This window comes from Piliocolobus tephrosceles, chromosome 20, assembly GCF_002776525.5.
Source record: "Piliocolobus tephrosceles isolate RC106 chromosome 20, ASM277652v3, whole genome shotgun sequence".
NCBI classification, from domain to species: Eukaryota; Metazoa; Chordata; class Mammalia; order Primates; family Cercopithecidae; genus Piliocolobus; species Piliocolobus tephrosceles.
Window position 1 is genome coordinate 2743817 of NC_045453.1, and position 27674 is coordinate 2771490.

The 27674-nt window shown below is 45.4% G+C and overlaps 1 protein-coding gene across 2 annotated transcripts; it reads left to right on the forward strand.

Moving 5' to 3' along the window:
• The first annotated feature begins 2811 nt into the window (after positions 1 to 2811).
• Positions 2812 to 27332, forward strand: FKBP1A (FKBP prolyl isomerase 1A). Of its 2 annotated transcripts, XM_023220354.2 has the most exons (5): positions 2812 to 3016; positions 3094 to 3141; positions 20519 to 20631; positions 24015 to 24179; positions 26218 to 27332. In XM_023220354.2, exons 1-4 carry the CDS (start codon positions 2980 to 2982, stop codon positions 24141 to 24143), a joined length of 327 nt encoding a protein of 108 aa, XP_023076122.1. In that variant the 5' UTR covers positions 2812 to 2979; the 3' UTR covers positions 24144 to 24179; positions 26218 to 27332. The 2 variants fall into 2 exon arrangements, with proteins under 2 accessions (XP_023076122.1, XP_023076124.1); XM_023220356.2 differs by lacking the exon at positions 20519 to 20631.
• Positions 27333 to 27674: the final 342 nt, after the last annotated feature.

Here is a 27674-nt window from a genome sequence, read left to right on the forward strand (position 1 = left end):
CAGGTCTGGTGGCTGAACTGATAGCTACATGCTTTCCTGTGTTTTCTCAAAGCACTGAGGAAGAAGTGGTGCAAATGTGAGGTTCTTGGGGAGCCCCATGTATATAAACAAAGCTTATATACATGGATTGGGATGGCCACTGTCTCAAAAGGCAGGTCTATGTTTTGAACTGATACCCAATTCAGAGCCATGAGAGAGACCACAGGATGAATGTGAGGCAAGCCTTATCCTGCTAGGCTTCAGGGAAAACTGAATCTAGGAACTCTCTTGCCCCTGGTTGCTCTCATTCTCCATCATTTATTCTCTCTGCAGTCTGATTTTCTCTAGGTGGTATGAAGCAGTGTCCTGGCAACTGCTGGGGCCCTTTTTTAAATTTCATCTTTCAATATCCAGTCTTCCATTCTATGAGCACAGAACATCTGATTTTAGTTGGGTGTGTTTACATCCAGAATGAAGACTATATTTCCTAGCCTCCCATGCAGCTAAATTTGACCATATAACTGTTATAGTCAATGCGAAGTATGAGGGGAAGAGATGTGTGCAATTCTAAGTCATGCCCTTAAAGGAAATGGGAATGTACCCTCACATTCCTCCTTTCCCCCTTGCCACTAGTTGAGATGAAAATATATTGGAGAGCCAATTTGGACCATGCATATGAGGGTAGGATTCTAAGGATGGGGATGCACAGTAGAAGAATGAGTCCCTGGGCAGCCTGTGAAGTCCTACCTGCACTGAACCATCTGCCTCTGAACTGTTACATGAAAGAGACAGCAACTTCCGTCTCTTCTCAGCCATTTGAGCTCTGTTACAGCCTGTATTCTTACACTATTAAAATTTCCAGAGCAGTCACAAGCTCACGGAGATTTTAGGAAAGGGGACATAGATGAGGGTAAGCATGTCGAAAAACTGTGAGGTCATGTTTAAAACACTACAGGGTGGTTTCCCCCATGCTGTTCTCATGATAGTGAGATAGTGAGTGCATTCTCATGAGAACTGATGGTTTTATTGGTGTTTGACAGTTCCTCTTCACATACTCTCTCTCTTGCCTGCTACTATGTAAGATATGCCTGCTTCCCCTTCTGCCATGATTGTAAGTTGCCTGAGGCTTCCCAGACATGCAGAACTGTGAGTCAATTAAACCTCTTTCCTCCATAAATTACCCAGTCTCAGGTTTTTTTTTTTTTTTTTTTGACAGGTTCTCACTCTGTCACCTAGGTTGGGGTGCAGGGGTGCAATATTGGCTCACTACAACCTCCGCCTCCTGGGTTTAAGCAATTCTTATGCCTCAGTCTCCCAAGTGGCTGGGATTACAAGCATGTGCCACCATGCCTGGCTAATTTTTTTGTATTTTTAGTAGAAACTGAGTTTCACTATGTTGGCCAGGCTGGTCTTGGATGCCTGGCCTCAACTGATCTGCCCGCCTCAGCTTCCCAAGGTGCTGGGATTACAGGCATGAGCCACCGTGCCCAGCCTCAGGTATTCTTTATAGCAGTGTAAGACTGGACTAATACAGAAGTATACACACAGAGATCAGAGAAAGATTAGTCACATGTGCCTCCTTATGTCCTAGACCGTATCACAGTGTACTCTTGGGTTACAGTGCCTCTGCAGGTACTGCTCCTTCTGCCTCCTCTTACCCCAACACATACACACAATTGGCCTTCTAACCTTGGCTAAACCTGGCTAACTCAGGGAAATATCTGACCACATTACAGACTAAATCAGGCATCTCTGTTATATTAACATGCCCCTCACAGCATGTATTACTATCTCATAATATTATAGATTTGAAACTTTACATTTATTCCATATCTTTTTTTTACTTAAACAGGTTATTTGATTATCTCTCTCACCTCATACGTAGATTCTGTGAGGTCAGGAACTAGGTCTGACTCCTTCACTGCTGTATCCTCAGCACCAAGGACAGTACATGACATATAGAAGGTGCTTGTCAAAGTCAAAATAAAATATGGAAATGAATCTCTAAATGTAATGTTTTATTTGGGGAAGCAGGAATTGCAACTTGGAGCATACACACAGATCTGGTGGTCTTTGGTATGTCCAAAGAACAAAGAGAAGGCTGGGAGTTTTATAAGAAAGGGAAATGTATTGTTTTGAAAGAAAGCACATTGACACTAGTAAAGTTTCAGGGAGCTGGCAAGCTCTGATTGGTGACTGACTGTGGTAAGTAAAACTAGTATTAGGTTATGGCAGGTTGTTTCAGCAGTTACTCGCTCAATCTGGTCTTAGTGAGACAGCAGGTCATTTCAGCAGCAGAGTTAGTGGAAATATTAATTCTTGGAGCAGGTGCTGTGTGTCTCCACTGCTTTTCCCCTGGCCACTGGATTCTGATTCCGTTGGGCATAACAAGAGTGACCCAATTCGTATTATCAATTTTCACATGCTCAATAAGAATGTATGCATGTAAGCTATGGGTGAGTGAATGAATGAATTTGGACAACTCCTCCTCCAGTGAAGAAAAGCAGAACTCAGAACCTTGAGCCACTTATAAAATGCTAACATGGTACCAACTGTGCGCTGTCTTCTCAGAACCATGCCCTTCCCAGGATGAGTAACTGTGTGCTTAGAAGTGGAAACCTGATGACAGTCACCCAGTCAGTGACTGGCGGACCCCCTATTATTACTCCCATTCTTTGGGCAGGGAGATGCTTAACCCGCTGCAATCACAGAGGAAGGGCGGGAGAACGAAGCAGTCACCTGGCAAACACAGCTGCATCCGGAGGCCTCGGGGCTTCCGGAGGCCTCGGGGCTTCCGGGCTTCCGGTCCGTCTTCCGGAGGCCTGGGTTTCCGGGACGTGCGCGCCGTGTGGGGCGCGCACGCAGGGCTGGGCGTGAGGGGGCGTGCGCGTGCGCAGGCGACGAGCCCAGGGACTAGGCAGAGCCGTGGAACCACCGCCAGGTCGCTGTCGGTCCGCGCCGCCCGTCGCGCTGCCCGCCCGCTGAGCGTCCGCCGCCGCCATGGGAGTGCAGGTGGAAACCATCTCCCCAGGAGACGGTGAGTAGTGGCGCGCGGCGGTCCGGGGTACCGCCGCCGCGCGCATCCGCTCACCGTGCCCGTCTATGTCTCCTCAGGGCGCACCTTCCCGAAGCGCGGCCAGACCTGCGTGGTGCACTACACCGGTGAGTCGGGGGCCAGGCGGGGTGGGGGCCTGGGCCACAGTCCCCTGCCCGGGTGAGGCTGGCCGCCAAGGCCTGGGGGCCCGGGGCGTGGCGGCTGCGAGGCCCTCATGGCCTGAGGCTGAGGCCTGGGCGGTGGCTCGGGCAGCCTCGGGCTTGCGGAACCCGGGCGGGTCTGAATCGGCTGTTGTGAGCGTTGGCTGCGGGCTAGGCATTATCTAGCCCATCAGAAGCATTTCTGCACCTTAGATGCTGCCCTTATGCCCACTGCACAGATGAGGCAACTGAGGCTTGGCGAGACGAAGTCACTTTTCCAAGGTCACACTTTCAGGAATGGTCAGAGCTCTGGCCTGGGACCATTAGGAAGGATTTGTACCATTTCCGTGCCCCTGCCCCCACTTCCATCCCTCCCTTCACTGGAGATAAGGACGAGGTAATTCCGAGTCTGCAGAGCTGCTGCTTCCTCCGGGGAACTCGGAATTCGGCCCTTTGCCGCGGGTGGGGAGACATCCCACTTCCTAAGTCATTACTTTGGCTCTTCCTGGCCTTCGGAGAAGTAGAGCTGCACGGCCTTTTTCCGTCTTTTTACTTTTGAGCCACTTACAAACCCAAGGCTTAGTGGTAGCGATGCCTCAGGCTGACCGAAAGCTGCACGTGTAATTTAGTCCCTCAGCTCTTCTAAAAGTAGAGACTTTTCTCGTCTCCATTTTAAAGATAAAGAATCTGAAGGCTAATAAACAGTGATAATATAAGCCAAAGGAAACTTTAGACACCTCCCCCTCCCCAGCCAGAATTCAAACATCAGAGTCGTGTGCCTTGGGACCGTCTTTTACTCCTTTGCCCTTACAAGGTCGTCCTGGTTTGTATGGACGGGGGGAGGGCGAGAGCTGAGTTGGCGGAGACTCCGTGTCTGTGGGCTGTTGGTCCTGCAAGGGTGGGAGTGATTGGTGTAGCCACAGTTGTTGATACAAATAACCTTCCCTGCCGCTCCTCCTTCCCCTTTCTCAACCTTCCCACCCTTTCCTGTGTTCCTCCTCCTTCTGTTTTCCCACTCCCTCTTCTCCTCTTGCTCCTGAGTAGTAGGCTGTGGGCAGTTTTGGCCAAGTTGCTCGCGAATAAACTCCACCTTTCCCTTCCAAATCATGGAAACATGGAGGGATCCCTCTATTCAGGGAAATGACTTTCACGGGAAAGAGGAAAAGGCAGCCAACATCCCTCCTCCCATGCCCTTTTATTTCTGTGGCCCTTCTCCATGGGTAGAAGTGGGGGCAGGAGGTAGACGTTAAGGACTAGCACTTTAAAAATGCTGCCAAAGGAGGAGTTACTGAAACCCATCTTTGTGGGGAGCAGTCTCATGTCTGTGAAAGAATCTGAAAAGTGCTTTTGATGTTTTAGATAGCTGTCCTTGTAGGCCACAGTCAGCACCTGCGCCTGGGAGGTCTGGTAGATGAAAGTGCATCCGTTTGGTGATTTTTGATCCGAAGGATGAGAAGAATAACCATTTACAGTGCCGGGGTGAGTGGGCAGTTCATTCAGTTCCACAGCCAACTGGGGCAAAGACTGGGACTCCAGCCGTGAGGAGCTGCCTTCTGCCGCACCCCTCCCCACCCTAGCTTGTACATAGCCACACTAGGGTGCTTGGCAGCCTGTGACCCACTCCCACGTCTGCCCCTCATGCTCACCCATGTTCTGGTGCTGCCAACGGGACTGGACCCCAGCGGGTGGGCAGTGCCGCACTTCACCATGCCTCTTGGTGAAATATCCCCGCACAGCATGTCTGGAGCCTTTTCCTATGAGAACAGATGGTCATGAGACCCAGAACACCATCAGGGTTTCCAGTGCCTCTTGAAGTCTGTGTTTTCCTCGCGGGTGGCACCCACCCACATGTTCCCAGAACAGCAGCAGGACCCTGGCGTGCATTAGGACAAAAGCTTTCTTTTTTGTGTCGTTTTGATAAGCCCTATAAAGACGCCTTAGTGAGAAGCCAGCTCTGCCTCATGCTCACAGAATAGACTGTTTTCGAGCAGGCTGGCGGCTTTGTTCCCGTGGGTCTTTGTCACCAGCCTCCCAGGAATAACCTGTTTGAGACCTGTGGGGGCGTGAGAGGAGTAGGTAGGCACTGTGAGATCTCATCTGTAGCAGTTAAGGCTTTTAAGTCACTGGGAACAGAATCCACCGTGGGGGAACATGATCAGAAGGTGGAGATTATCATAAACGTTTTAGGGGTTTTCAAAGGCAGAAGCCCACTGGGCCCCAAGAAGATAAAAGAAGGAATCGTGATGCACCTAGTTCTCATCTCTGTTTTTTGGCGTTGTTTGCTTGTTGTTTTGTTTGCTGCCTGACTGCCTCAGTAGTCTCCTGTTAAGAGATTTGTGTTTTTCTGCTTCTCCCAACCTGTGGGTGGTGGAAGTCCCCTGCATGCTCACCCCTCACCCCTCCCCATGCCCAGCTTCCCTGTCTTCTTTTGAGTATCTGGCTCAGATTTCTTGGCTGTAATTCTGATTGTTACTTTTCCTGAGAAGGAGAGTTTGAGTAAGGTGAACACTCTTGATCTGGTCAGCTCTTGCCAGGTGTCCACTACTGCTGATTTGGGCATGGGTCCAGAGAAAGAGGGATGGAAGTAAGGTGGCCAGAATCCCCCCTTAGCCATCACAGGTGTGCAAAGCACAGACTGACCTTTACCACATGGATGCTTTAAATGCCACTAGTGGCTGTCAGTCACCTTGATGCCACTCTCAAGGGTCCCTCTGGTGACTTCCGTGACCTAGCAGAGCACAGCATGAGCGAGGCCTCAGGAAGGCGTGCACAACCTCTGTGGTACCAGAGGGAAAATGCAAAGTTCACTATCACCAGCTAAGCATCTCCTAGGAGCATGACAGGCATTGAGGTGGGAGGGAGGTGGTGGAAAGGTAACCTGCCAAGTAAGTGCCTTTAGGAGCCAGTGAATTCTCACGGCCCCTCCCTGCTGCCTCCAGTAGCTTTGTCATCTTTACTGTTGAGCTTGTCCTGGCACACAGCTAGGTTTAGACCTCTTTTACTTACTTCAGCAGGCCGTGTGCCTGCCATTGTGAGAGCAAACTCAAGGGGATTGAAGGAATGTTTTCTTTTTTCTTAAAAAGTAACTGTAACTGGGATTTTTGTCCTTCGGATCAGGTTTAAGTCAGGTGTAGCCTCCCGGCTTCTAACTGAGACAAACTGAGAGCCCCTCAACCTCATGTCCTCAGGAGGTTGACTAGAGGGCTGCTGAGGCTCGCAGGGCAGGTGTGGCCACTTTGCTGCAGTCTCCCTCAAGCCCCTTGCTTTTCCTTAGCTTCGTCCCCCCTCTCCTCTGCTTTATTCCATCCACTCCCTTGCTAGGTGTCTCTTAGTTAGTGATCTGTCTGGAGGGAGGCTCACGCTCAGCAGAGATGCCTCAGATGGCTTCCCCTGATGCGTGCTGTCTTGAGGCACGCAGGCTGTAGCTGTTGGGGCAGGGCTGCAGCAAGACCATTTGCCTTCCCACAGCACATATTTTTTGAGCAACAGCAGCAAGCCAGGCTCTAGGGACGTGGCTAGTGAACTAAATAGACAAAGACCTGATCTGGTGGGGCTTCGCTTATGATGAGGAGACTGACAGTATGGCCATGGGGCACATCAGGTGGTAAGAAGCACTGTGGAGAGATTAAAGCAGAGTGAGGGATGGGAGGGGAAGTTGGCTGCTTTTCGTGAGGGTGATTGAAAAAGGCCTCTGAAAAAGTGGCATTTTAACATTCACTCAAAGGTAGTTGGAGAGGGCGCTGTGGGGCTGTCTAGAAGAGTATCCCAGGAAGAGGGAAGAGCTAGTGCAAGACCCTGAGGCTGGAGCCTGCTCTGTGCATTAGAGGAACAGCAAGAAGACCGGTGTGTTAGAGGGACAGGAAGTGGATTGTATGAGAGGGTATGTGGCAGGAGATGAGAGGATGGTGGAGCCTTGTTGGTTGTTACAAAAATGTTGCCTTTTTCTTTTTTTTTTGAGACTGCGTCTGGCTTTGTTGCCCAGGCTGGAGTGCAGTGGTGCGATCTCAGCTCACTGCAAGCTCTGCCTCCCAGGTTCATGCCATTCTCCTGCCTCTGCCTCCCGAGTAGCTGGGGTTACAGGCGCCTGCCACCACGCCCAGCTAATTTTTTTTTTTTTTGTATTTTTAGTAGAGATGGGGTTTCACCGTGTTAGCCAGGATGTTCTCGATCTTCTGACCTCGTGATCTGCCTGCCTCAGCCTCCCAAAGTGCTGGGATTATAGGCGTGAGCCACCACGCCCGGCCAACGTTGCCTTTTTCTAACTCACGTGGGAGCCATTGGCTGGCTTGGATTTTAACAGCCCCCTCTCCTTCTGGCTGCTGTGTGGACAGTGGGCTTTTGGGGACAAAGGCAGAAACAGGACACTGATTGTATTCCAGGTGTGTAGAGTGCCAGCTCAGGCAGTGGGCAGAAGTGGTGCCAGGTGGACAGTGATCCCCAAAGAGGATGTGGGTTCTTTGCTGTGTTCTGATCTTGGCCCTACCATATAACAGGCTATGAGAGCTTGAACAAATTGAAGCAGATGCCTATTGAGACTACCCAGTTGTCTCCAAAGTGTTGCTCTTTTTTAAAACCACAGTTCCATTGAGCCTCACTCATCGCGGTTGTTATGTCTAATCTCAGGCCAGAAGGGTCCTTACACTGTTTTTTTCTTAATAACCCTGATTTTTTCAAAGACAGCGGGCTAGTTATAGAATACTCCACATCTGTCTTACTGTTTTCTCATGGTATTGTTTAACTTGTTCCCTGCCTTGATTTTCTGAACGGGATGTTTAATATTTTAAATGTCTGAATAGATTCGGTTTAAACTTTTCGTGTGAGTACTTCATCCTCAGCACACATGGGAAACATCACTAGTTGTGACGCTAAATTTTATCTTTTTTGTAAAGGAACATTTTTCCCTTTGCAATTAGCAGTGATTTGTGGAGTGCCTAGGTAACCATAGATGGTCTCTTGCTCATCAGCCTTTCACCTAGTGGTGTTTACACCGTCTGATAATTCTCCCCTGAAGAAGTAACTGGCATTCACAAAGTGTTGATTTATAAAATTCCTTCACTTTTTCTAAATTTGTTAGCTGTTATTCTTCTATAAGATAAGGTAAAGCTAATTCTTTCCCTTTAAATACTAATTTTTATTTTTTGAGACAGTGTCTCTGTCACTCAGGCTGGAATGCAGTGGCTTGATTTTGGCTCACTGTAGCCTTGACCTCCCAGACGCCCATCCCGGCCTCCCATCCGGCCTTCTGAATAGTTGGGCCTAGAGGCGCATGCCACCTGTCCTAATTTTTGTAGTTTTTGTAGAGACGGGGTTTCACCAGGTTTCCCAGGCTAGTCTCAAACTCCTCAAGTGATCCACGCTCCTTAGCCTCCCAAAGTGCTGGGAGTACAGACATGAGCCACCGTTCCCACCCTTTAATTACCAGTTTTTAAAATGAAAAATGAATGTCAACTGATGGGGTGTTGCCATTCCCAGTGGGCGCAAGTGACTTTTTCCCCCTCTATTTGCTTTTACTATACTATGGGCTCAAAATTTTTGTCAGGGCCTTAAGATCAGTGATACCTATTACTCTTTTTGATGCTAATATCATCCTAAATTTGGCCAGTAGGAGCCCTTCAAGCTGGCTCCAGTACCTTTTTGAGCTCCCACCATTCCTTCATCCATTTCTCGGTTTCACTACTCTGGTCCAGTTGTCAGCCATCTTTCAAAGATCTCTAGTTCCTTTCAGTGGGGTCCATGACCTTTTTTTTTTTTTTTTGCTAACAGCTTTATTGAATATAATTTACATACCATAAATTCACCTATTTACTCACAGATGTTTTAACTAGAACATTTTTAGTGCTTAAACTGACTTTTATGAAGTACTGAGGGGTTTATTGTATCCATAAACTGGAAATCATTTGTCTGCCTTGGAATTTTCTCTAAAAATATTGTCACCTGCTATTTCCCATGGAAGAAGCCAAGGTTATTCTGAATAACTTAATCACATAGCATCCAGTTCTCCCTTTGGTGCTCATGGCGACATTTGTTTATTTTTACTTCTATTTTTTCTTCTTTTTTTTTTGTTTTGTTCTCCTGCTAAGAAGCTTAACCAAGTCTCTGCATTCCCTCTCCTGGACCCCTTTGATTTTGACCAGGTGTATTCTAGCAGTGCAGAAAGTCAGGGAGGTAGAAATAACCAGTTCCTAGATGCTACTGTCTCTTCCTGTTATATTTATTCTTCCTCTCCCAGGAGCTCAAGCTACTTTGGCCTGCGTTCCTCGAATGCTCCAAGCCTTTTCCCCCATGGAGGTCTCTGCCCCTTTGCTTAGGTGCCACCACACTGCTGCCACTCCCCACTGCATGACAGGCTCTTTTCTGTTCTTTATAGCACAGTTTAAGTAACATTTCGCATGCGTACATGCATGCTTCTAATTCTGCAACAATGCACCCATCTATTTTCTTAGCCTCCATCATAGTCAGGATCCATGTAGTTAAACATCTACTGTTTCCCCAACAGACTGCAGGCTCCAGGAGGCCAGACCCACACTAGTGTTGTTCTCCAGGGTCTCCCCATCAGTCTTGGCATAGAGTAGCTATTCAGTGACTGAATGAATGGCCAGTTAGGACCAGGCATTCCCTCAGTCACTCAGTGAATATATAGGGAGCTGGGCAAAGCCTCAGTGTTGCTCTTAAGGTGCTTACCCTGTAGGGAATGGTCAGTTACAATGAAAGTACCTCAAGCAATCTATACCTATAGGCTAGAAGTTCTTGGAGGAAGTGCCATCTGGTTTTGGTGTGTATGGTGCAGTCAGGCAGGAGGAAAGCATCTTCCAAGTATATACACAAGTCAGGAGGAGAAAAGGGTACCTTTGATTTTTCTGTAAGTACTTGATGAATGTCTGCTCTGTGCAAGACACTGTCCTGGCTACCAATAATTTAGGAGTGAAGAAGACACAGTTCCTGCCTTCATCTTACAGTGTAGTGGAAAGGGCATAATAAATGTGATTAATAAGCAAGACTTGTGTATAAGCTAGTAAGTGTTAAGGAGGGAATAGGAAAAGGTTGAGATTTTAGATAGATTGGCAAAGGCCTCAATGAGAAAGTGACATTTGAGCAAAGACTGGAAGGAGGTAAGGATGTAACCTATGTGACTATTTGAGCAATATGATTTTAGGCACAGAGAACAGCAAATGCAAAGGCCCACAGGTGGGGGTATCCCTGGTGTGTATGTAGAACATAAGGAAGCAATGTTCTGGGACTGGAGAAGTAGGAGAGTAATCAGAGGTGAAGTCAGAGGGATGGTGGTAGGAGCGGAGGCTTGACAGCTCTTAGAGTGTCTTGTAGGCCATTTTAGGAGCTTTATCTCTTGAGATGGGGAGTCACAGGAGTTTTTTTAGCCGAGGGGTAGTAGGGTCTGGCTGCTGTGTCAGGTTTAAACTAGGAGAGCAAGGGCAGAAGCAGAGAGACCAGGGAGGGAGTTGTAATAATAGTCTGTAACAGAGGTCCAGAACTCATGCTTTTAACCGTTATACCCTATAGAAACTTCATATTTCTACCACCTCCAGCTAGCTACTGTTAAGTGGTATTTCTTTCTTTTTTTTTTGGAGATGGAGTCTCACCCCGTCACCCAGGCTGGAGTGCAGTGGTGCAATCTTGGCTCGCTGCAACCTCTGCCTCCCAGGTTCAAGCAATTCTCCTGCCTCAGCCTCCCAAGTAGCTGGGACTACAGGCACACACCACCATGCCCGGCCAATTTTTTGTATTTTAGTAGAGACAGGGTTTCACCATGTTGCCCAGGCTGGTCTCAAACTCCTGAGCTCAGGCAATCCACCCGCCTCAGCCTCCCAAAGTGCTAGGATTACAGGTGTGAGCCACCGCGCCCAGCCTAGTGGTATTTCTTTCTCCCCCTCCCCATGCGATATAATGTGGTAGTAGCCCCTCTTACTTATATTGTGATTAAAATGGAAAATGGAGAGACACACCCACAGTGCATGCATTCTGGTCTGTTCTTTTTATTGCCGTTGGATCCTGCATATTCTTCCCATCATGGGTCCTGCCTTTGAAAATACGCTTTTGGTTATAGGATCTAAAGGGATTTAGCCAAAGGTTAGAAGCATTTCCATACCATATATGGGAAATGTGCTTGCACTGTTTGTGATCTCAGGAAAATGATGGTGAGAGTGAGCTGGTTCCCTCTTTGGGTAGACACTTGGACCTTTGGTCATACCCTTCACTCGTAAGGAGTTCTCAGAACGCCACTTCAGGGAGGTTGTGCTGGAATGCAGCCACAGAGACCCAGAAGTGGAATAAGAATGTAAGATTTGAATTTGTATCTTTTGCCTATCTAAATGGAGAATCCCTTTTTACCCATCATGATTGAGACAAGTAGGTAGTTGGTACGCTAACATAAAAGTGACATGCCTTCTATAAACATTTTATTTGAAACCCTAACATAAATCATTTGCTAAAGGACTATGTCTTTATATTTGAGTATGGCTCTGCTAGTGGAGTTTTCCATCACAGTTCTAGCAAAAACCAATTTGACCTTTTTTAAAGTAGAGCAAAGACTATTGTGAGAACATTTAAAAACCAAACCTCTCCAGATTTTTAAGATTTCTTTCTCTAAATGTAGTCTCCCATATGATTCACTAGCAATGGTTTTTTAGTGACTTGCCTTTATTGAGTCTTTCCCAGCAGTCAGCTAGAACCATTGTTTGTATTCACACTCATTTTATTGATTTACATACTATTTAATCATATTATCTTTAACACAGTAAATATAGCTACCATAAATGGATTTGGGGACAAACACAGCTAACCACTCCTCCCTTTGTGAACCTAGAACTCATGTGGGAATGAAGGAGTGATGATGAGCTAGAGACTAAAGCATGAGGGGAGTGCTTTTCACCATGCTGGGGTACGAAGGCTTTGAGTTTTATGAGTCTCCAAGTAAGGCAGCTAAGTAAAAGGTGGTTAAGAGAGCTTCTGTATCTAATAAGAAGAAGAGGGAAAGCAAACAGCTAAACCCATTAGACCTGGAGCTGTACACCCATCTGGGAATGGCTTCAAATGCAAAGCTGCAGAAAAACACTGGCTCCCCCATACCTCCATCCATTCAACCATTACATTTTTTTTTTTTTTTTTTTTTTTTTAAGAGACAGAGTCTTGTTCTGTTGCCCAGGCCGGAGTGCACTTGCGCACTCATAGCTCACTGAAACCTCAAACGTCTGGGCTCTAGCGATCTTCCCACTTCATCCACTCAAGTAGCTAGGACCATGTCTGGCTAATTTTTTAAAAAATTTTTTGCAGAAACAGGATTGGGGACATGAGTCTTGCTGTGTTGCCCAGGCTGGTCGCAAACTCATGCCAGTCTCAAACTCCTGGCCTCAAGTGATTCTCCTGCCTTGACCTTCCAAAGCACTGGGATTACAGGCATGAGCCTCCTCCGCAGCTGGCCTCATTGTACTTTTTGTCATTAAGAAACTCACCTGCGTGTTGAAAGTAGAAGTCCTTTGTCCCTTTCCAAACTATAAATGGCAAGGACTTTATTTTATTTTGAAGGTTTGGGGCTTAGGATATTCTGGTTTTTTGTTATGTTTGATTTTTAGTTTAGTTTAGTCGTCGTCGTTTTTTAATCTTGAAACTTCTCATATTTTGGTCCCTGTAAAATGCCGCCTATAGGAAACACTCCTGCAAAGATTCATGAGCAACTATAAACTGCATTGTGAGTCATGAGCTTTCACGACAAGTAGTGAAGCCGTAAGTCTGTAGAGGTGCCTTCTTTAGTCCTCTTTCCTTACCCAGTAGAAGGTATATGGGACTTTGCCCTTCCCCAAAGCAGAGTACCCTGGAAGTGACTCCATTTCTATTGGGTTATTAGTGAAATAATATCCCAGTGGTCCTTGTGAATCTCCAGGTCTCGAGTCTTAACCACTGCTTCAGTGGCTTGAGCCAACTACCAGGAACACAGTCCGGAGATACTTTGCTGCCCAGGAGCTGCTGGCCAGGTCTCCCTCTGCTGATTCCTTGATAAGCAACAGGAAAGAGCAGGCTGCTGTGTGGTAGACAGACCTGAGACTCTCTGCACAGTCTTGTTTTTTAAACCCTTTGCTCCCTTTTCAAGGGTTTCAGTTCGGGAGGAGACCCAGGCGAAGATGACATCAACAGCCTTTGTATGCAGCCATAGCTTTGGCTCCTTTCATGGTCTTGTACTTTTAACTGGAGCACATTTTCACATTTTTTCTCACTGATTAGTAATTAAAGGCGTTTAAAGACAAGACTACCATTCTGTGATTACCCCTCGTATTCTTGTTACCATATAGGGATGAAGGTCTAAATATGAAGGCCTCATGCTTGTCCTTCTGATTCTTTAAAATCATGCAAGTAAAGCAAATCCAAGAGTACTCTTGAGTACCAGCACCACAGTGCCACCAGGACACAGAACGCAGGCCAGGTCTGTGAGCTTGGGCTGCTTTCAGTCAGGAGAGCCAAGACTATATACTTGAAATCAAGAATATGGAGCTATTCCAGGCAGTTTCTTAGGCATGAGTTATAGGCTTGTATGACCAGGAATGAAATCGGTCAATTCTGCAGTTAGAAGGCAATGCTTGTGATGTTTTATCCTGAGTGGCCTTTAGAGTTTAAAGACTGTCAGCTGTCGCATCTGCGCTGTAACCTCAGTTGCCTTCTCTCAGCAGGGCACGCTTTCTCTAGGAAATTATGGCACTAACTTGGCAGGTGGTTTCACTGTTCAAGGGCTCCAACTCCTGGCACAAGTGATCTCCAGAGTTAGAATTGGAGCAACTGCTGAGACTTGACTTGCTACCTGCTTTACCTGTTCCCTCCCCAAAGAGAGGAAGCACTTTTCATTCATTGCCAGTGTGGATGTAGGAGCTAAACATATACAGGATTTTAGTAAATGCCATTGCCTACTTTTTTTTCTTTTCCTTTTTTAAAAAAGTTATTGAGGCATGATTGAAATCCAATATACTGCACATTTTTAAAATGTACAGCTTCGTAAATTTTGATGTGTCATTGTTCCCCTTTGAATTCACCCCTCCTTACCTTCCTGTCACAACTACTGATGTGCTTTTTTGTCAGTGTAGATTCGTTGCATTTTCTCAAGTTTTATATAAATGGAATCATACAGTATGTTCTCTTTTGTCTGCCTTCTTTCACTTGGTATAATTATTTTGAGATTCATCTGTATTGTCCAATGTATCAATTGTTTGTTCCTTTTTGTTGCTAAATAATTTTCTATATATAGATATTTGTATTTACCACCGTTGGTGGATGTTTGGGTTATAGTTTTTGGCTATTGCTAATAAATCTGCGTTGAACATTTGTGTACAAGTCTTTCTATGGACAAAGCCTGTTATTTCACTTGGATAAATACTCAAGATTAGAATGGTTGGGTCATATGGGGAGGTGTATGTTTAACTTAACTATCAAGCTGTTTTCTGAAGCTTTATGTTATATTCCCACTAGCAGTGTATGAGAATTCCAGTTCCTTCACATCCTCACTAATACCTGTCGTGGTCAGTCTTTTTAGCTTTACTCATTCTAATCAGTGGTGGTAGACGCATTTCCTAGTGGTTTTAATTTGCATTGTTATAATAACTAAGAATGTCTAGCATCTTTTCATATGCTTACCTGCCCTCTGTCTTTTTCAATGAAGTATCTGTTCAAATCTTTAGCCCTTTTTTATTGGTTTTCTTAATTGTTGAATTTTGGTGGTTTGTTATATTCTGGATATAAGTCCTGTATCAAATATCTACTTTGCAAAAGTTTTCTCCCAGTGTATGGCTTGTTTTTCATTTTCTTAACAGTGCTTTTTAAAGTACAAAAATTGTTTTATTTTGATGAAGTTCAATTTATTCTTTTATAGATAGTGCTTTTTGACATCATACTAAGAAATCTTCGCCTAACTCAGGGTCACAAAGGTGTTTCCTATGTTTTCTTTTATAAATTTGATAGGTTTAGTACTTAACATTTAGGTCTAGGATCCATTTTGAGTTAATGCTTGATAATGGTGTAAAGTTTTTACTGTGTTATGTGTGGATATTTTGTCATTTTAGCCCAATGTAATTTTCATCTCAGATATTGTAGTTTTCATCTCTGAAAGTTGGAGTCTTATGGTCCTCCTCTACTAATTCTAACATTGTGTTAGTTCTGGGTTGCTTTCAATTGATTGATATGTCTCCTCATTGTGGGTCCTGTTTTCTGCCTCTCTGCATGCCTGGTAATCTGTGGATGCCAGACAGTGTGAATTTTACCTTTTGGGGTGCTGGATATTTTTATTCCTATACATTTACCTGAGTTTTATACCGAGAAGCATTTAAGTTACTTGGAAACCGTTTGATGCTTGTGAGTCTTGCTTTTGTGATTTGTTAGGTAGGTCTAGAGCTCAGTTTAGGGCTGATTATTTCCTACTATAGGCAAGATCTTCCTGAGTATTCTGTCCAGTGCTGCGTCAATCATGAACTTCTCCAGTTTGACTGGGGGTAATAAGCAGTAATCGCAGCCCTGTGTGGGCGCTGGATACTGTTCCTCTAAGCCTTTTGGATAGTTCTTTTCCTGGCCTTGAGTAGTTCCCTCAGATACATGCACTGAGAGGGACTCTGCTGAATACTCAAAGAGGACCCTCTGCAGATCTCTGGGATCTCTGTATAGCTCTCTCCTGCTGGTACTCTGTCCTATGGACTCTAGGTGCCTTGAGCTCCACGCCAGGCCCCTCTCCCTGGAAAATCCCAAGGATATAGGGCTGGCCTTGTTTCCCATGTCTCAGGATTGTTGTTCTTCATTACAGATGTCTGGTGTCCTATAAAGCATCATTGTAGCTATTTTGTCTAGGTGGTTTTTAGGTTTTTGTGGGACTTTTTGCAGGGAGGAAGGGGTTGGTTGGTTGGTTGTTGGTTGTTTCAGGAACATCTGATCCCTGTCCTCCACCGTGACCAGAAATGGAAGTTCTCACTACCTGTTTTGACATTACAGACTGAACAGCATAATTCCTACCCCTGAAAATACTATATGCATACTCATTCCAGCTTAACAAACACTGCTTTCACCTTCTCCCCCAGCTTGACAACTTACGGCCGTAGATAGGTGGCCTGTTCCTCCCCACTGGGGAAGCCTTCCTTCTCCTTGTCCTATAGCTTGTGCCAGTTGTGTGACACCCACTTAATTACACACCACCCCACCCATTTCTTGGGATTATTGTTTAGCTTTCGGACTTGATTGTGGGAAATCCTCTCCTTGGACTTGAGGAACCCCAACACCACTGCCACCACCCACCCCTTCCCTGTGAAGATTTCTCCTTAGAAAGTAGATGAGATTGACAGTTGGTGACTGTGGTCTGAAATTCTGGAGCAAGGCTCATGCCCCTTTCCCAGGGACAACAGAGCATCCAAAATAGCATAGGAAAATTAAGATCCTAGGCAAAGGTCCTGCTTAAAGTTCCTTTACTTAGAAATCCTGCTTCCTGGCTTTTATGGTTTTAAGATACTAGGGAGAGGCTTGCCCCTCAGTGTCCAAGATAGGCCTAAGAGAGCTGGGATTAGACAGGCATCCTTACACAGAGCCAGAGTTTCCACTGAAGAACATACACATCTCCATGCTGGCTCAGCAGCAGATTCAGGCTGTGTCCCGCCTTGTGCTCCTAGTCTGGTACCAGTCAGAGAGTTGAAGTATCTCACCTCAGGCAAAGCAACATTGATACATTGATGCATGTAGTGTCTGGAGGTTGCTTGGCATTGCATTTGATCAGGGATAAAAAGGAAGTTTAGGGAGTCTGTCTCAGTACCCTGTGGTTTTCATTACAATCAAAATACAGTCTTGGCACAGGTCAGGGCCGGGTTCTAGTCTGGCAAGAAATAGGCTAATTTTTTAATAGGTATACCGTACTTTTCAAATTGTGGGTTATGAACCATTAATGTATCATTAAATAAATTTAGTGGGTCACAATCAGCATTCTTTTTAAAAATGAGAAGTATATTCCATGTAGTAACTTACATGTAAATTTTGTTTATACACAGACAAAATGTGGGTATGTGTACTGGGTCCTGACATGAGACACTGATCTCATTGTCACAGATCAGGGATAGCTCTTTGTGGTTTTGGTTGTTGAGTTCCATTTCTTTGTTATTCCTCTCGTGACAGCACTATATTATAGTGTGCTCACTAAATGTCAAATAAAGGTTAACCTCACGCCAGTTGTGTTCATTTGGCTGCAGGTAACTGAAGACCCAATGTAAGGCAAAGCAGACTTCTTTATTTTTGTAAGACTTTCTTAAGAGCAGTTTTAGATTCTCAGCAAAATTGAGAGGTAAATACAGAGATTTCCCATATATCCCCTGGTCCCAAACATGCGTACCCTCTCTATTATCAACACTGTCCGCTAGAATGGTACATGTGTTGCAATTGACAAACCTGCATTGACACATTATGATTACCCAAAATCCGTAGTTTGCATTAGGATTCACTCTTGGTGGTGTACATTCTGTGGGTTTGGACAAGTGTATAATGGCATGTGTCCATTATATATAGTATCATACAGAACATTTTCACTGCCCTAAAAATTCTCTGTGTTCCATCTGTTCTTCCCTCCCTCTACCCCTGACTCCTGGCAATCACTGAGCTGTTGACTGTTACCATAGTTTTGCCTTTAGAGCACACTTTCAGTCACCTCAGGACATGAGTCTTGAGGGAAGTGGTTTGGGGCTGACTGAGAGCACTGGAATGACCGCCCTGTGGTATGCCTGGCCTTCTCAGTCACAGGGTGACTGCCATGCTCCAAACCTCTTATCTTTACATGACAACATTCAACAGGGGGAGCAGGAACTTTCTTCCTGAGTCTTTGTTTTTCTTTTTACTAATGAGGTAGGACTTTCCTGGAAGATCCCAGTAGACTTCACAGCAGGTAAAGTAGTGCCCAAACTAAGTAGGTGTTAGTGCCCAAACTGGCCCATATGCCTACCCCACACCAGCCCTGGCATAGGGGAGCGGCTTAGATTGATTCCAGTTCATCTGCTGGGCCAGGCTGTTGTTGCTCCTGGGAAGTTGATGTTTTAATTAGAAAGGAAGGTGAGGGTGCCACAGCCTTGGTTCCAGGTGGCCCCTATGGGTGTGTTTTTCTTAAAATAACACAGACCAGAGAGAAGCTCTTTCTGGTTTTCAATCTTCTTTGTGGCTCACAGGCCCTGCCACTCAGTGGTTCTGATCTTGGGTGGGTTACTGAGCCTTGGAGTTGGTTTCCTTATTTCTGTTACAAGCAGTCTCATGAGGGTGGATGGAAAGGCTCCCTGCCTGGCCAGGGAATGGAGAATCATAGCTGTTGATTGCCTGCTTTTACCCTTACCTCTGAGGTTGGTTGGGTTGGGTTCCATGTAAGAAGTGTAGCTTGAAATGGGTAAAGGCAGTGTGTTTGGTGGGTATTGTGGAGCCTGGAGACTTGTTCCTCTCCCAGGTACTTATTTATAGAGAACTGTTCAAGTCCTGCCATTAGTCATTTCTTTCATCAGGTGGTGACTGCATTCTGGTAAACGAATGAGCTAAATGCATACCCCAGCTCACCAGTTCAGGGGCACCAGTTCCTTGGAGCAGGTACGGGTCCCCACCCTCCTGTCTACCTTAGTCCTCAGCTCCCAGGTCCAGGCAGCATTAGTACCCATTCTGCCCCCAGGACATCCGTCTCTACGCCTGCTCTCTTAAGATACCACCACCCAACCCCCACCCGTTTCTTACTTTGTTAAAGTCCCCATAGTCCAATAGCTGTGATAACTCTGCCAATTCATCTGTGCCTCCCCATCCTACTTACAAGTGTTGACACTGTTTTTTAGGTTGGAATTTTGTCAGGATTTTCGTTTTTTCCTAAACTCTTACACAACAGAATTGTAATGTTTTTATGGATTTTCTAAGTAATGCTTAGAACCATGGTGAGTGCCCACCCCCAGTCTTCCAATAAAATCAGTTTTGTGTCCATTATATGTTAACCACTGGCTGACCCTCCAATCTGGGATCCTAATTAGAGAATTTGCAGGAACTCAGTGTCAGCTATCACAATAGGCTGGCAGTGGCTTCCTGAGAAAGCAATGCTGATGGTGTTTTTGAAAAGGAAGTTGCAGATAACTATTGCAGATGTCTGTTCCTCTTTTCTCATAGCATCTCTGGAGTTCCCCTTTTATTGGAAGGCGCGGTCGTGGCTTGTCCCACTTCTGGGAAACTGGGATAGTAGAAGGAGCATGGTATTTGGGTTTCTAATTTATAATGTAGTTTTACTATTTTGGCAAGCTACTTCACTTCTCCCTGTCTGCCTCAGTTTCTTCATCTGTGAAATGGGGATGGTGCTGTGGAGAAAGAATTGAATTAGTTCACGTGTGGAAAGCGCCTAGCCCATTTAGAGTAACTCAGAGTGGAACTACTGCCCACAGAGTTGCTAGCAGTTGGCTGGGTTTACTAAGTTAATTCTTCAAGGGCAACCATTTCAACCTCCTTAGTATTGCTGTTCTCTTCAGTTATCTCTGTTACAAAGGATTAGCTGTGCAAAAATGAGCACAGATTGTTTTCTGGGGCAGCATTGGATAAAATAAATGGGATGAATGCTGCACAAATTCTTTCATTTCTCTACTTCAGCCCAGGTTGGTTTTTACTTTTCCCAGGAAAATTATGACAACTCAGGAACCAGACTATAAGGGCCCAGCTTTATGCCCCAGGTTCCCTGTTGATGTGAGACACTTGGCACTAGAATGCGGGTGAAAGCTTGCCTTACAGCTTCTTCTTATCACATCCCATAGTGCTGACCCACAGCCTGGAGAACAGCAATGTGTGTAGGTCACAATTAGTGTACCACAGAGGAGACCATGGGGGTGGCAGATGGTGGAGGGGGATTTGCCTGCACTGAACAATGGCGGAGCAATATATAAACACATTACATGTGAAAGATGATGGGGGTTTTGGGAAGGAATATTGCTTCTTGCACTGTTTGACTTCTAGACATTGTGTGCACCTCAAGGGACCACAGTTATTTTTAGTTGGGGAGAAAATCCACAGGGTGCTAGGAGAGTCAGGGCAGGAGGAAGTTTATACTCCCCATCTCCAGAACAAGGTGGACTGCCACCCACCTCTGGTACGTGGAGTCCTTTTGTAGATGACTTAATTTCTTAGAGTCAGGGAAGAGCATTCACAGGTCTGGAGTAGGGCTACCTCAACTCCTTAGATGCCCAGTGAGGTCACAGGAAACCCTCCCTATGTACCGCAGTTCCTGCCAGACTCTTCAGCACTGGCATCTCTGATGAGTGCTCTGCTGCTGGTCTCTGATTTGCCTTATGTCATTACTCTGTTGCTCATGTTACAGTGGCCTTTTTCACAGGGATGCTTGAAGATGGAAAGAAATTTGATTCCTCCCGGGACAGAAACAAGCCCTTTAAGTTTATGCTAGGCAAGCAAGAGGTGATCCGAGGCTGGGAAGAAGGGGTTGCCCAGGTATGCTCTCTCATTTGTTTTGTTTTGCTTCCTAGTATTTACCTTTTATATTATTTTTATAGGTGGCATATTTCTACGGTTCAAAAATAAAAAAAGTGAAAAGTCTCATCCCATCCCATCTGACCAATATCCCCACAAGAAGCACCTGTTGTTAATGCTTCTTGTACTGTCGTTTAAGCACGTATAAAAACATAACTTTTTTCTTGCTTTCACACACATACTGTTTTGCAGTTTACTTTTTCACTTAATGCATTTTTGACACTCCCAATACCAGTACATAAAAGAAGAGTAGGCTGGGCACGGTGGCTCACGCTGTAATCCCAGCACTTTGGGAGGCCGAGACGGGTGGATCACCTGAGGTTAGGAGTTCAAGACAAGCCTGGCCAACATGGTGAAACCCCATCTCCACTAAAAATACAATTAGCCGGGCGTGGTGGCTGGTGCCTGTAATCCCAGTTACTTGGGAGGCTGAGGCAGGAGAATCGCTTGAACCTGGGAGGCACAGGTTGCAGTGAGCTGAGATTGCGCCACTGTGCTCCAGCCTGGATGACAAGAGCAAAACTCCATCTCAAAAAAGAGAAAAAAAAAAAGAGGAGTAAGCTCTGTTATAGCTGCATAGTATTCCTTTATGTAAGTGTGCTAAAATTTACTTGGCTAGTGCCCTATTAATGAGCATTTGAATCATTTCCAGTATTTTGCTATTATAAACAATGCTGCCTTGTACAGACTTTATTTTCCATGTGTGCACATGTTGCCATAGGACATATTCTCAGAAGTGGGGTTGAGGGGCTCAAAAGCTGTGCGCAGTGTTTTTTGACAGGTCTTGCCAAGTTGCCATCTCTAGGGTTTGCAGTCTGGACTGCCACCACCAGCCTATGAAGGTGCAGTCTCCTCCCAGCCCCAGCATCACAGTGTATTGTTAAATCTTTGGCCTCAGGACAGTATGAGTAAAAAATGACATCAGTTTTAATTTGTATTTATCTTACTATTAACCATATTTTGTCAGACCACTTCTGAGAGGTCATACTTAGGCAGAAAGTCCTTTTGTTTGTCTTGAGTGTGTTTCCTAATCTCTTTTCTCCCCATTTGTGGAAACAGCTTTTGTTCTGCCAACACTACAAAATTCCCAGGAGACAATAGGGACCCAGGGTTGCCAAATTTTAGTTGGATTCTGTCTTTTCATCAAACCTAGGAATTTTTTCTTGGCTCTAACCAGGTAAAGCGATGTTTTTCAGTGACCTGAGACCCAGGGAACTTTATAATTAGGCTCTGCATGATGGGTAATTAGTTTGCTTCCCTCTCACTGAGGAGAATTAGAAATTTAATCAAGATGAAAAGAGAGATTTCTGTCTCTCTGTTTTCCAGAATACACATTGCTCTACTTCCTCTATAAAATACCACTGATTTATCTCCAAATAAACTGCTCAACTTTCAGGAACTTGAAGCCTTCCCACTCCCAGGTGTCTGGGTTTCTGTTCCTGCAGGGCAGAGGGTTGGCAGTGTGAGGAAGAGGCTTTGTAGTTTACTTACCTTGGGAAACCTTGCCAACCATAGCTTTTTGCCTCTGTCTCCCTAGTCTGGCTGGCTCTTGGATCTGTAGCCCATCCCCCATCTTGCATGCCAGCCATTGTTCATACCACAACCCATCTTCTATGACTGTTCCAGCATTGGAACAATCACTGCGTTGTATGTATTGAGTGCTATATCTGCCATCGAGATAGTGTTATCAGCATACTTCACTTCCCAGGCTTGGAGAGGCATGGTTGAGTATTGGACAGATGCCTGACTCCCCCTTTAACTGGTGCTTTGGGGTCAGTCACAGCCCTGTCAATTGTGAGAAGTCTGGGTAGTTTGAGATCTACATAAAACATCTTTTAAATTCTTCACAGCGTATTTTTTCAGCAAGTGAGTTAAAAACACAGGAAGAAAGGGAGATTGACTTGTGCCCCTTTTCCTTTCCTTTTGATATTGTTTTGGTTTTACGTGTTTGCAGGCATGGAATCCTGCCACAAGGACTATTTTGGCAGCTTTTTTTCATCGATCTTGGACATCTTTTCATGTTAATACATTTAAAGCCACCACTATATTCTTTCTAATGACTAATCCCTGGTGTGGATGTGCCTTTGAAACCACTCCTTCTATGATGGACTTTTGAGTTGTTAGCAGAATATTCTGGAAATAGAATTGCTGAGTCAAGGGATATGATTGTTTTGAATTGTACAAGGTAAAGGCATACTTCACTGTCCTTACCACCTTTCTCCAACATGTCCCAACTTCTGAGGGGAGCAAGAATTAGACACTTCACAGCCTGGAGCTTGCTCTTTATTCATCCTTTATCCGGTGGAGTCTTCCGACCAGGAACATACACAAGGAGACCAAAAGCAAAGATAAGTCAAAAGATGGAAATACCGCAGAGAACCTGGTCACTGTCCAGAAAGTAGAAATTTATACTTATTTGTGTATTTAATTTGAAACTGAAAATATACACAAATATATTTTTTAAAGTAAAAATCTCTCCTTACTGGTCACTCACTATCCATACTGTTCTCCTCACAGCAAAAGTCTGGTATGTCCTTCCAAAGATGTTTTCTGTTGTAGGTATACCAATATTTTCACAAATGGTGTACAGTACATGCTATTATGTAGCCCAGAAAGTCATACTGTCTTTTTTGAAGTTTTCCTATATGGAGTATTCCTTTTTCAAGAAGAGCATAGATGTCACTTAATGTGTCCTTTGACCACTGAAGGACTAGGTGGTGAGACATCTGGAATGTTACCTGCCTAGCATTAGTCATTAAGACTTGGGTAGAGGCCGGGTACGGTGGCTCAAGCCTGTAATCCCAGCACTTTGGGAGGCCGAGACGGGTGGATCACGAGGTCAGGAGATCGAGACCATCCTGGCTAACATGGTGAAACCCCATCTCTACTAAAAAATACAAAAAACTAGCCGGGCGAGGTGGCGGGCGTCTGTAGTCCCAGCTACTCGGGAGGCTGAGGCAGGAGAATGGCGTAAACCCGGGAGGCGGAGCTTGCAGTGAGCTGAGATCTGGCCACTGCACTCCAGCCTGGGCGACAGAGCTAGACTCTGTCTCAAAAAAAAAAAAAAAGACTTGGGTAGAAAGGTTGAGGGCCTGACCCTTCTGAGAGTCAAGAGGGGTTCTGAACTGCTATTGGACCTCTTGGAGTGAGATGCAGGGGTCATGGAATCTGACTGCCAACCTCCAGGTCCTGCACAAGGAGGTGGTGATGCCTGTGCAGCTGCAGAGTCACTGGAAAGTCACAACCATCCTGGCCAAGGAACACCTAGGTAAACAGCTCTTGTTCTTACAGAGACAGTTGGGGCGTGTGTCCAGCTGAGTCTGTCTTCCTTGTTCTTTTCACAGATGAGTGTGGGTCAGAGAGCCAAACTGACTATATCTCCAGATTATGCCTATGGTGCCACTGGGCACCCAGGCATCATCCCACCACATGCCACTCTCGTCTTCGATGTGGAGCTTCTAAAACTGGAATGACAGGAATGGCCTCCTCCGTCAGCTCCCTGTTCTTGGGTAAGGAAATGGAACGCTGAAGGGCCCTTCACTACCTTTCCTCCTCCCATGTTACGCCCAGCGTTTGATGGGCAGCAGAGACAGCAAAAAACACCACAAGGCTGTTTTTCCCCCGCATTCTTTCTGTATTGAGTATCCTTTCATTGTTATTAGTATATGCTTTGAATGTAAAAATTGGTCACCCTAAGGAAAGGAATTGGCTCCTTGTTGAACTCATGAAGATGGCAGCTGTTTAAATGAAGTGTTTTTCTATGTAGTTTATAAATTATAATGGAATTGAGGACTATGGAAATGCAGGCCAAATTTGTAGTGCCAACATTTTAGTTCTTTGGAAATAAGACTCTTAATGAACGACTTTGTTCTACCCTAGAAGACACAGGGGAAGAAAAAGTCCTCTGAACATGAATATCATGTCCTAGCTTCTGCAGCTCTCTCCTCACTGCCGTTTGTGGTTACTGCCTGTTAGATGGTATGAGGGAGACATTACTGCATCAGTCCACCTGCTCAGGGTCCACACCTAGGACACTTGAGGCCCCCAAGCCAGCTTGTTATCAGTGCATGAAGTGGAGAAATGAAGCCAGAGGATACTTGTGAAGTTGAAAGGATGCTCTTAGATCAGACAGTTCTAGGAAGGGATCTCATGGACCTCTGCATCACCTTTATTGTGCAACAGTAAGGAGACGGCCAGAGAGAAAGGCCTTACTCAAGGTCACATCCAGGCAATGGCAAAGTAGGACCAGATCCTGTTTGCTGATTTTCCCCTCTTCTACCCTCATTTCTTAGGAACTAAACTCAGTATCCTAATAGCACATAGCTTTCATGTAAGTGTTAGAATCATTAAGCACATGAATGCTATTGGCTTCCTTCCAACTGGCCCCAGACCTTTATATTTGCTCCCCTCCTGCCATAGGAACCAGAGGGCCACAGCCAAGGCCTGGGTGAGGACACTTTTGTTTGAAAGCCACAACAAATGGCTGCCATCCTATTTGTGATGGCAGTCAGAGCTACTTGTAACCTTGTCCTGTTGTGCACTTACATGTAAATTTTGTTTATACACAGACAAAATGCAGGTGTGTGTAAGTGGAGGGGCTTTTTTAACTGTCTTTCTCAGTTTGAACCATACATACCTCGGTAATATAGGCCTGGTTAAGTTTGATAACTCTGGTTTCTTCACCTGTCATTGCTGCTGGTAGGGAATCCCTGGCACTTTACAGAGAGCCTTTGTCTGCCCAAAGGTCTACACCTAGGCCAAACTCCCTTTCCTGTTCTTTGAGAGCTGAATCATTTTTTGAACATAACTGTACTCGAGGGAGCCTTGGAATTATTTTCCTGGTTGGGAACAGGCTTTCTGTAAACTTGATGAGGTAGAGGGAGGGGAGAGAGGGATAAAGGCTACAGGTCACCCTGAGTAACCCTCCCAACCCACTGCCAAAGAATGTTTCAGCTTCTTGCAAGAGTCTGGAAGGAAAGTCCAAGGGTAAACCCAGAAAGTTTTAAGTTGAGTGAATGCATGAATATTGGAGATATTTTCCCAGTATACTCAACATTATGAATGACCAGTTTATTCTCAGTCTGGACTGCACATTAGAGTCACCAGGGAAAATTTTAAGACTTTCCTGATGCCCAGGTCAAACCCTAAGCCTGTTAATCATAATCACTGGGAGCAGAACCCAGGCATTTAGAGTTTTTTAAAGCCGCCAGGTGATGCCTATATGTAGCACAGTTGGAGACCCAATGACAGTGGGGAGCTGTATTGTCAGCAGCATGGGTGGACAGCCCTCCTGCTGTCCTTAGCAAGGCAAACTTAACCTTAGATTAAAAACCAAACACACACATCAATTTAAGCAGAAAGTTTGTTTCACCTGGGACCCAGCCCAAGGCCTTCTGGCTGTCTCCAGCTGGAATAGAAGTGGCTTGGTCTCAGACTGCTCAGCTCTTGGGGAAGGGATTTGGTGTGGCAGATGGCATCGTGGCTGCCACCACTGCACACAGAGAACACTGAGTTGCTGGAAACTCACAGATTTTCTGTCCCCAACAGATCTGCCATGGAGGGATCTGGTGCCTCCAGACGTGTGCACATGAATCCATGTGGAGCTTTTCCTGGTGTTCCACTCCACTCTGTATAGACATCTGCCCTGACTGAATGTGTTCTGTCACTCAGCTTTGCTTCTGACACCTCTGTTTCCTCTTCCCTTTTCTCCTCGTATGTGTGTTTACCTAAACTATATGCCATAAACCTCAAGTTACTCATTTTATTTTGTTTTCATTTTGGGGTGAAGTTTCAGTTTCAGTCTTTTGGATATAGGTTTCCAGTTAAGTACATGGTCAGGTATTAACAGCACAAGTGATAGGTTAACGTTAGAATAGGAATTGGTGTTGGGGGGGGTTTGCAAGAATATTTTATTTTAATTTTTTGGATGAAATTTTTATCTATTATATATTAAACATTCTTGCTGCTGCGCTGCGAAGCCATAGCAGATTTGAGGCGCTGTTGAGGACTGAATTATTCTCCAAGTTGAGAGATGTCCTTGGGTTAAATTAAAAGCCCTACCTAAAACTGAGGTGGGAATGGGGAGAGCCTTTGCCTCCACCATTCCCACCCCATCCTCCCCTTAAACCCTCTGCCTTTGAAAGCAGATCATGTTCACTGCGATGCTGGACACTACAGGTATCTGTCCCTGGGCCAGCAGGGACCTCTGAAGCCTTCTTTGTGGCCTGGCTTATTTTTTTTGTTTTTATTTTTTTTGTCCTGTGGTTTTTCTAATGGACTTTCAGGAATTTTGTAATCTCATAACTTTCCAAGCTCCACCACTTCCTAAATCTTAAGAACTTTAATTGACAGTTTCAATTGAAGGTGCTGTTTGTAGACTTAACACCCAGTGAAAGCCCAGCCATCATGACAAATCTTTGAATGTTCTCTTAAGAAAATGATGCTGGTCATCGCAGCTTCAGCATCTCCTGTTTTTTGATGCTTGGCTCCCTCTGCTGATCTCAGAGTTTCCTGGCTTTTCCTCCCTCAGCCCCTTCTCACCCCTTTGCTGTCCTGTGTAGTGATTTGGTGAGAGAAATCGTTGCTGCCCCCTACCCCCAGCACCATATATGAGTCTCAAGTTTTATTATTGCAATAAAAGTGCTTTATGCCGGCTTTTCTCAGCTCTGTGTCATGGTGGTTATTTTCAAGTGCCTCCCCTGCCATTTGGTGCAGGGGGATGGGGTTGGGCAGGGTGAAGGAGGGTGGCAGTGGGGATGTAGTTTCAAGATTGTGTCTTGGCAGAAGAATGCAGCAGAGAACATCCTTCCTCACTGGCTATTAAGGGGTTGGGGTTCGGAGGAGGAGGGGGAATGTGGGGTAGGTTTGCATCAAAGGAACTGCCTGAAGGGCAAGCCGGGATAGTCAGGGAACATCCCCTCCCCTGTTACCAAATGTTTATTAAATATGTGTTCTGGGTAGAGCACTATGCTGGGTGTTCTTGGGTTACAGAGAAGTGGGAGATA

Bases quoted from the DNA above. Each gene is read 5' to 3' on its own strand.
- FKBP1A (XM_023220354.2), top strand. From the start codon at position 2,980: ATGGGAGTGCAGGTGGAAACCATCTCCCCAGGAGACG. The intron at 3,017-3,093 runs GTGAGTAGTGGC...ATGTCTCCTCAG, and splicing joins AACCATCTCCCCAGGAGACG to GGCGCACCTTCCCGAAGCGC. The intron at 3,142-20,518 runs GTGAGTCGGGGG...CCTTTTTCACAG, and splicing joins CTGCGTGGTGCACTACACCG to GGATGCTTGAAGATGGAAAG.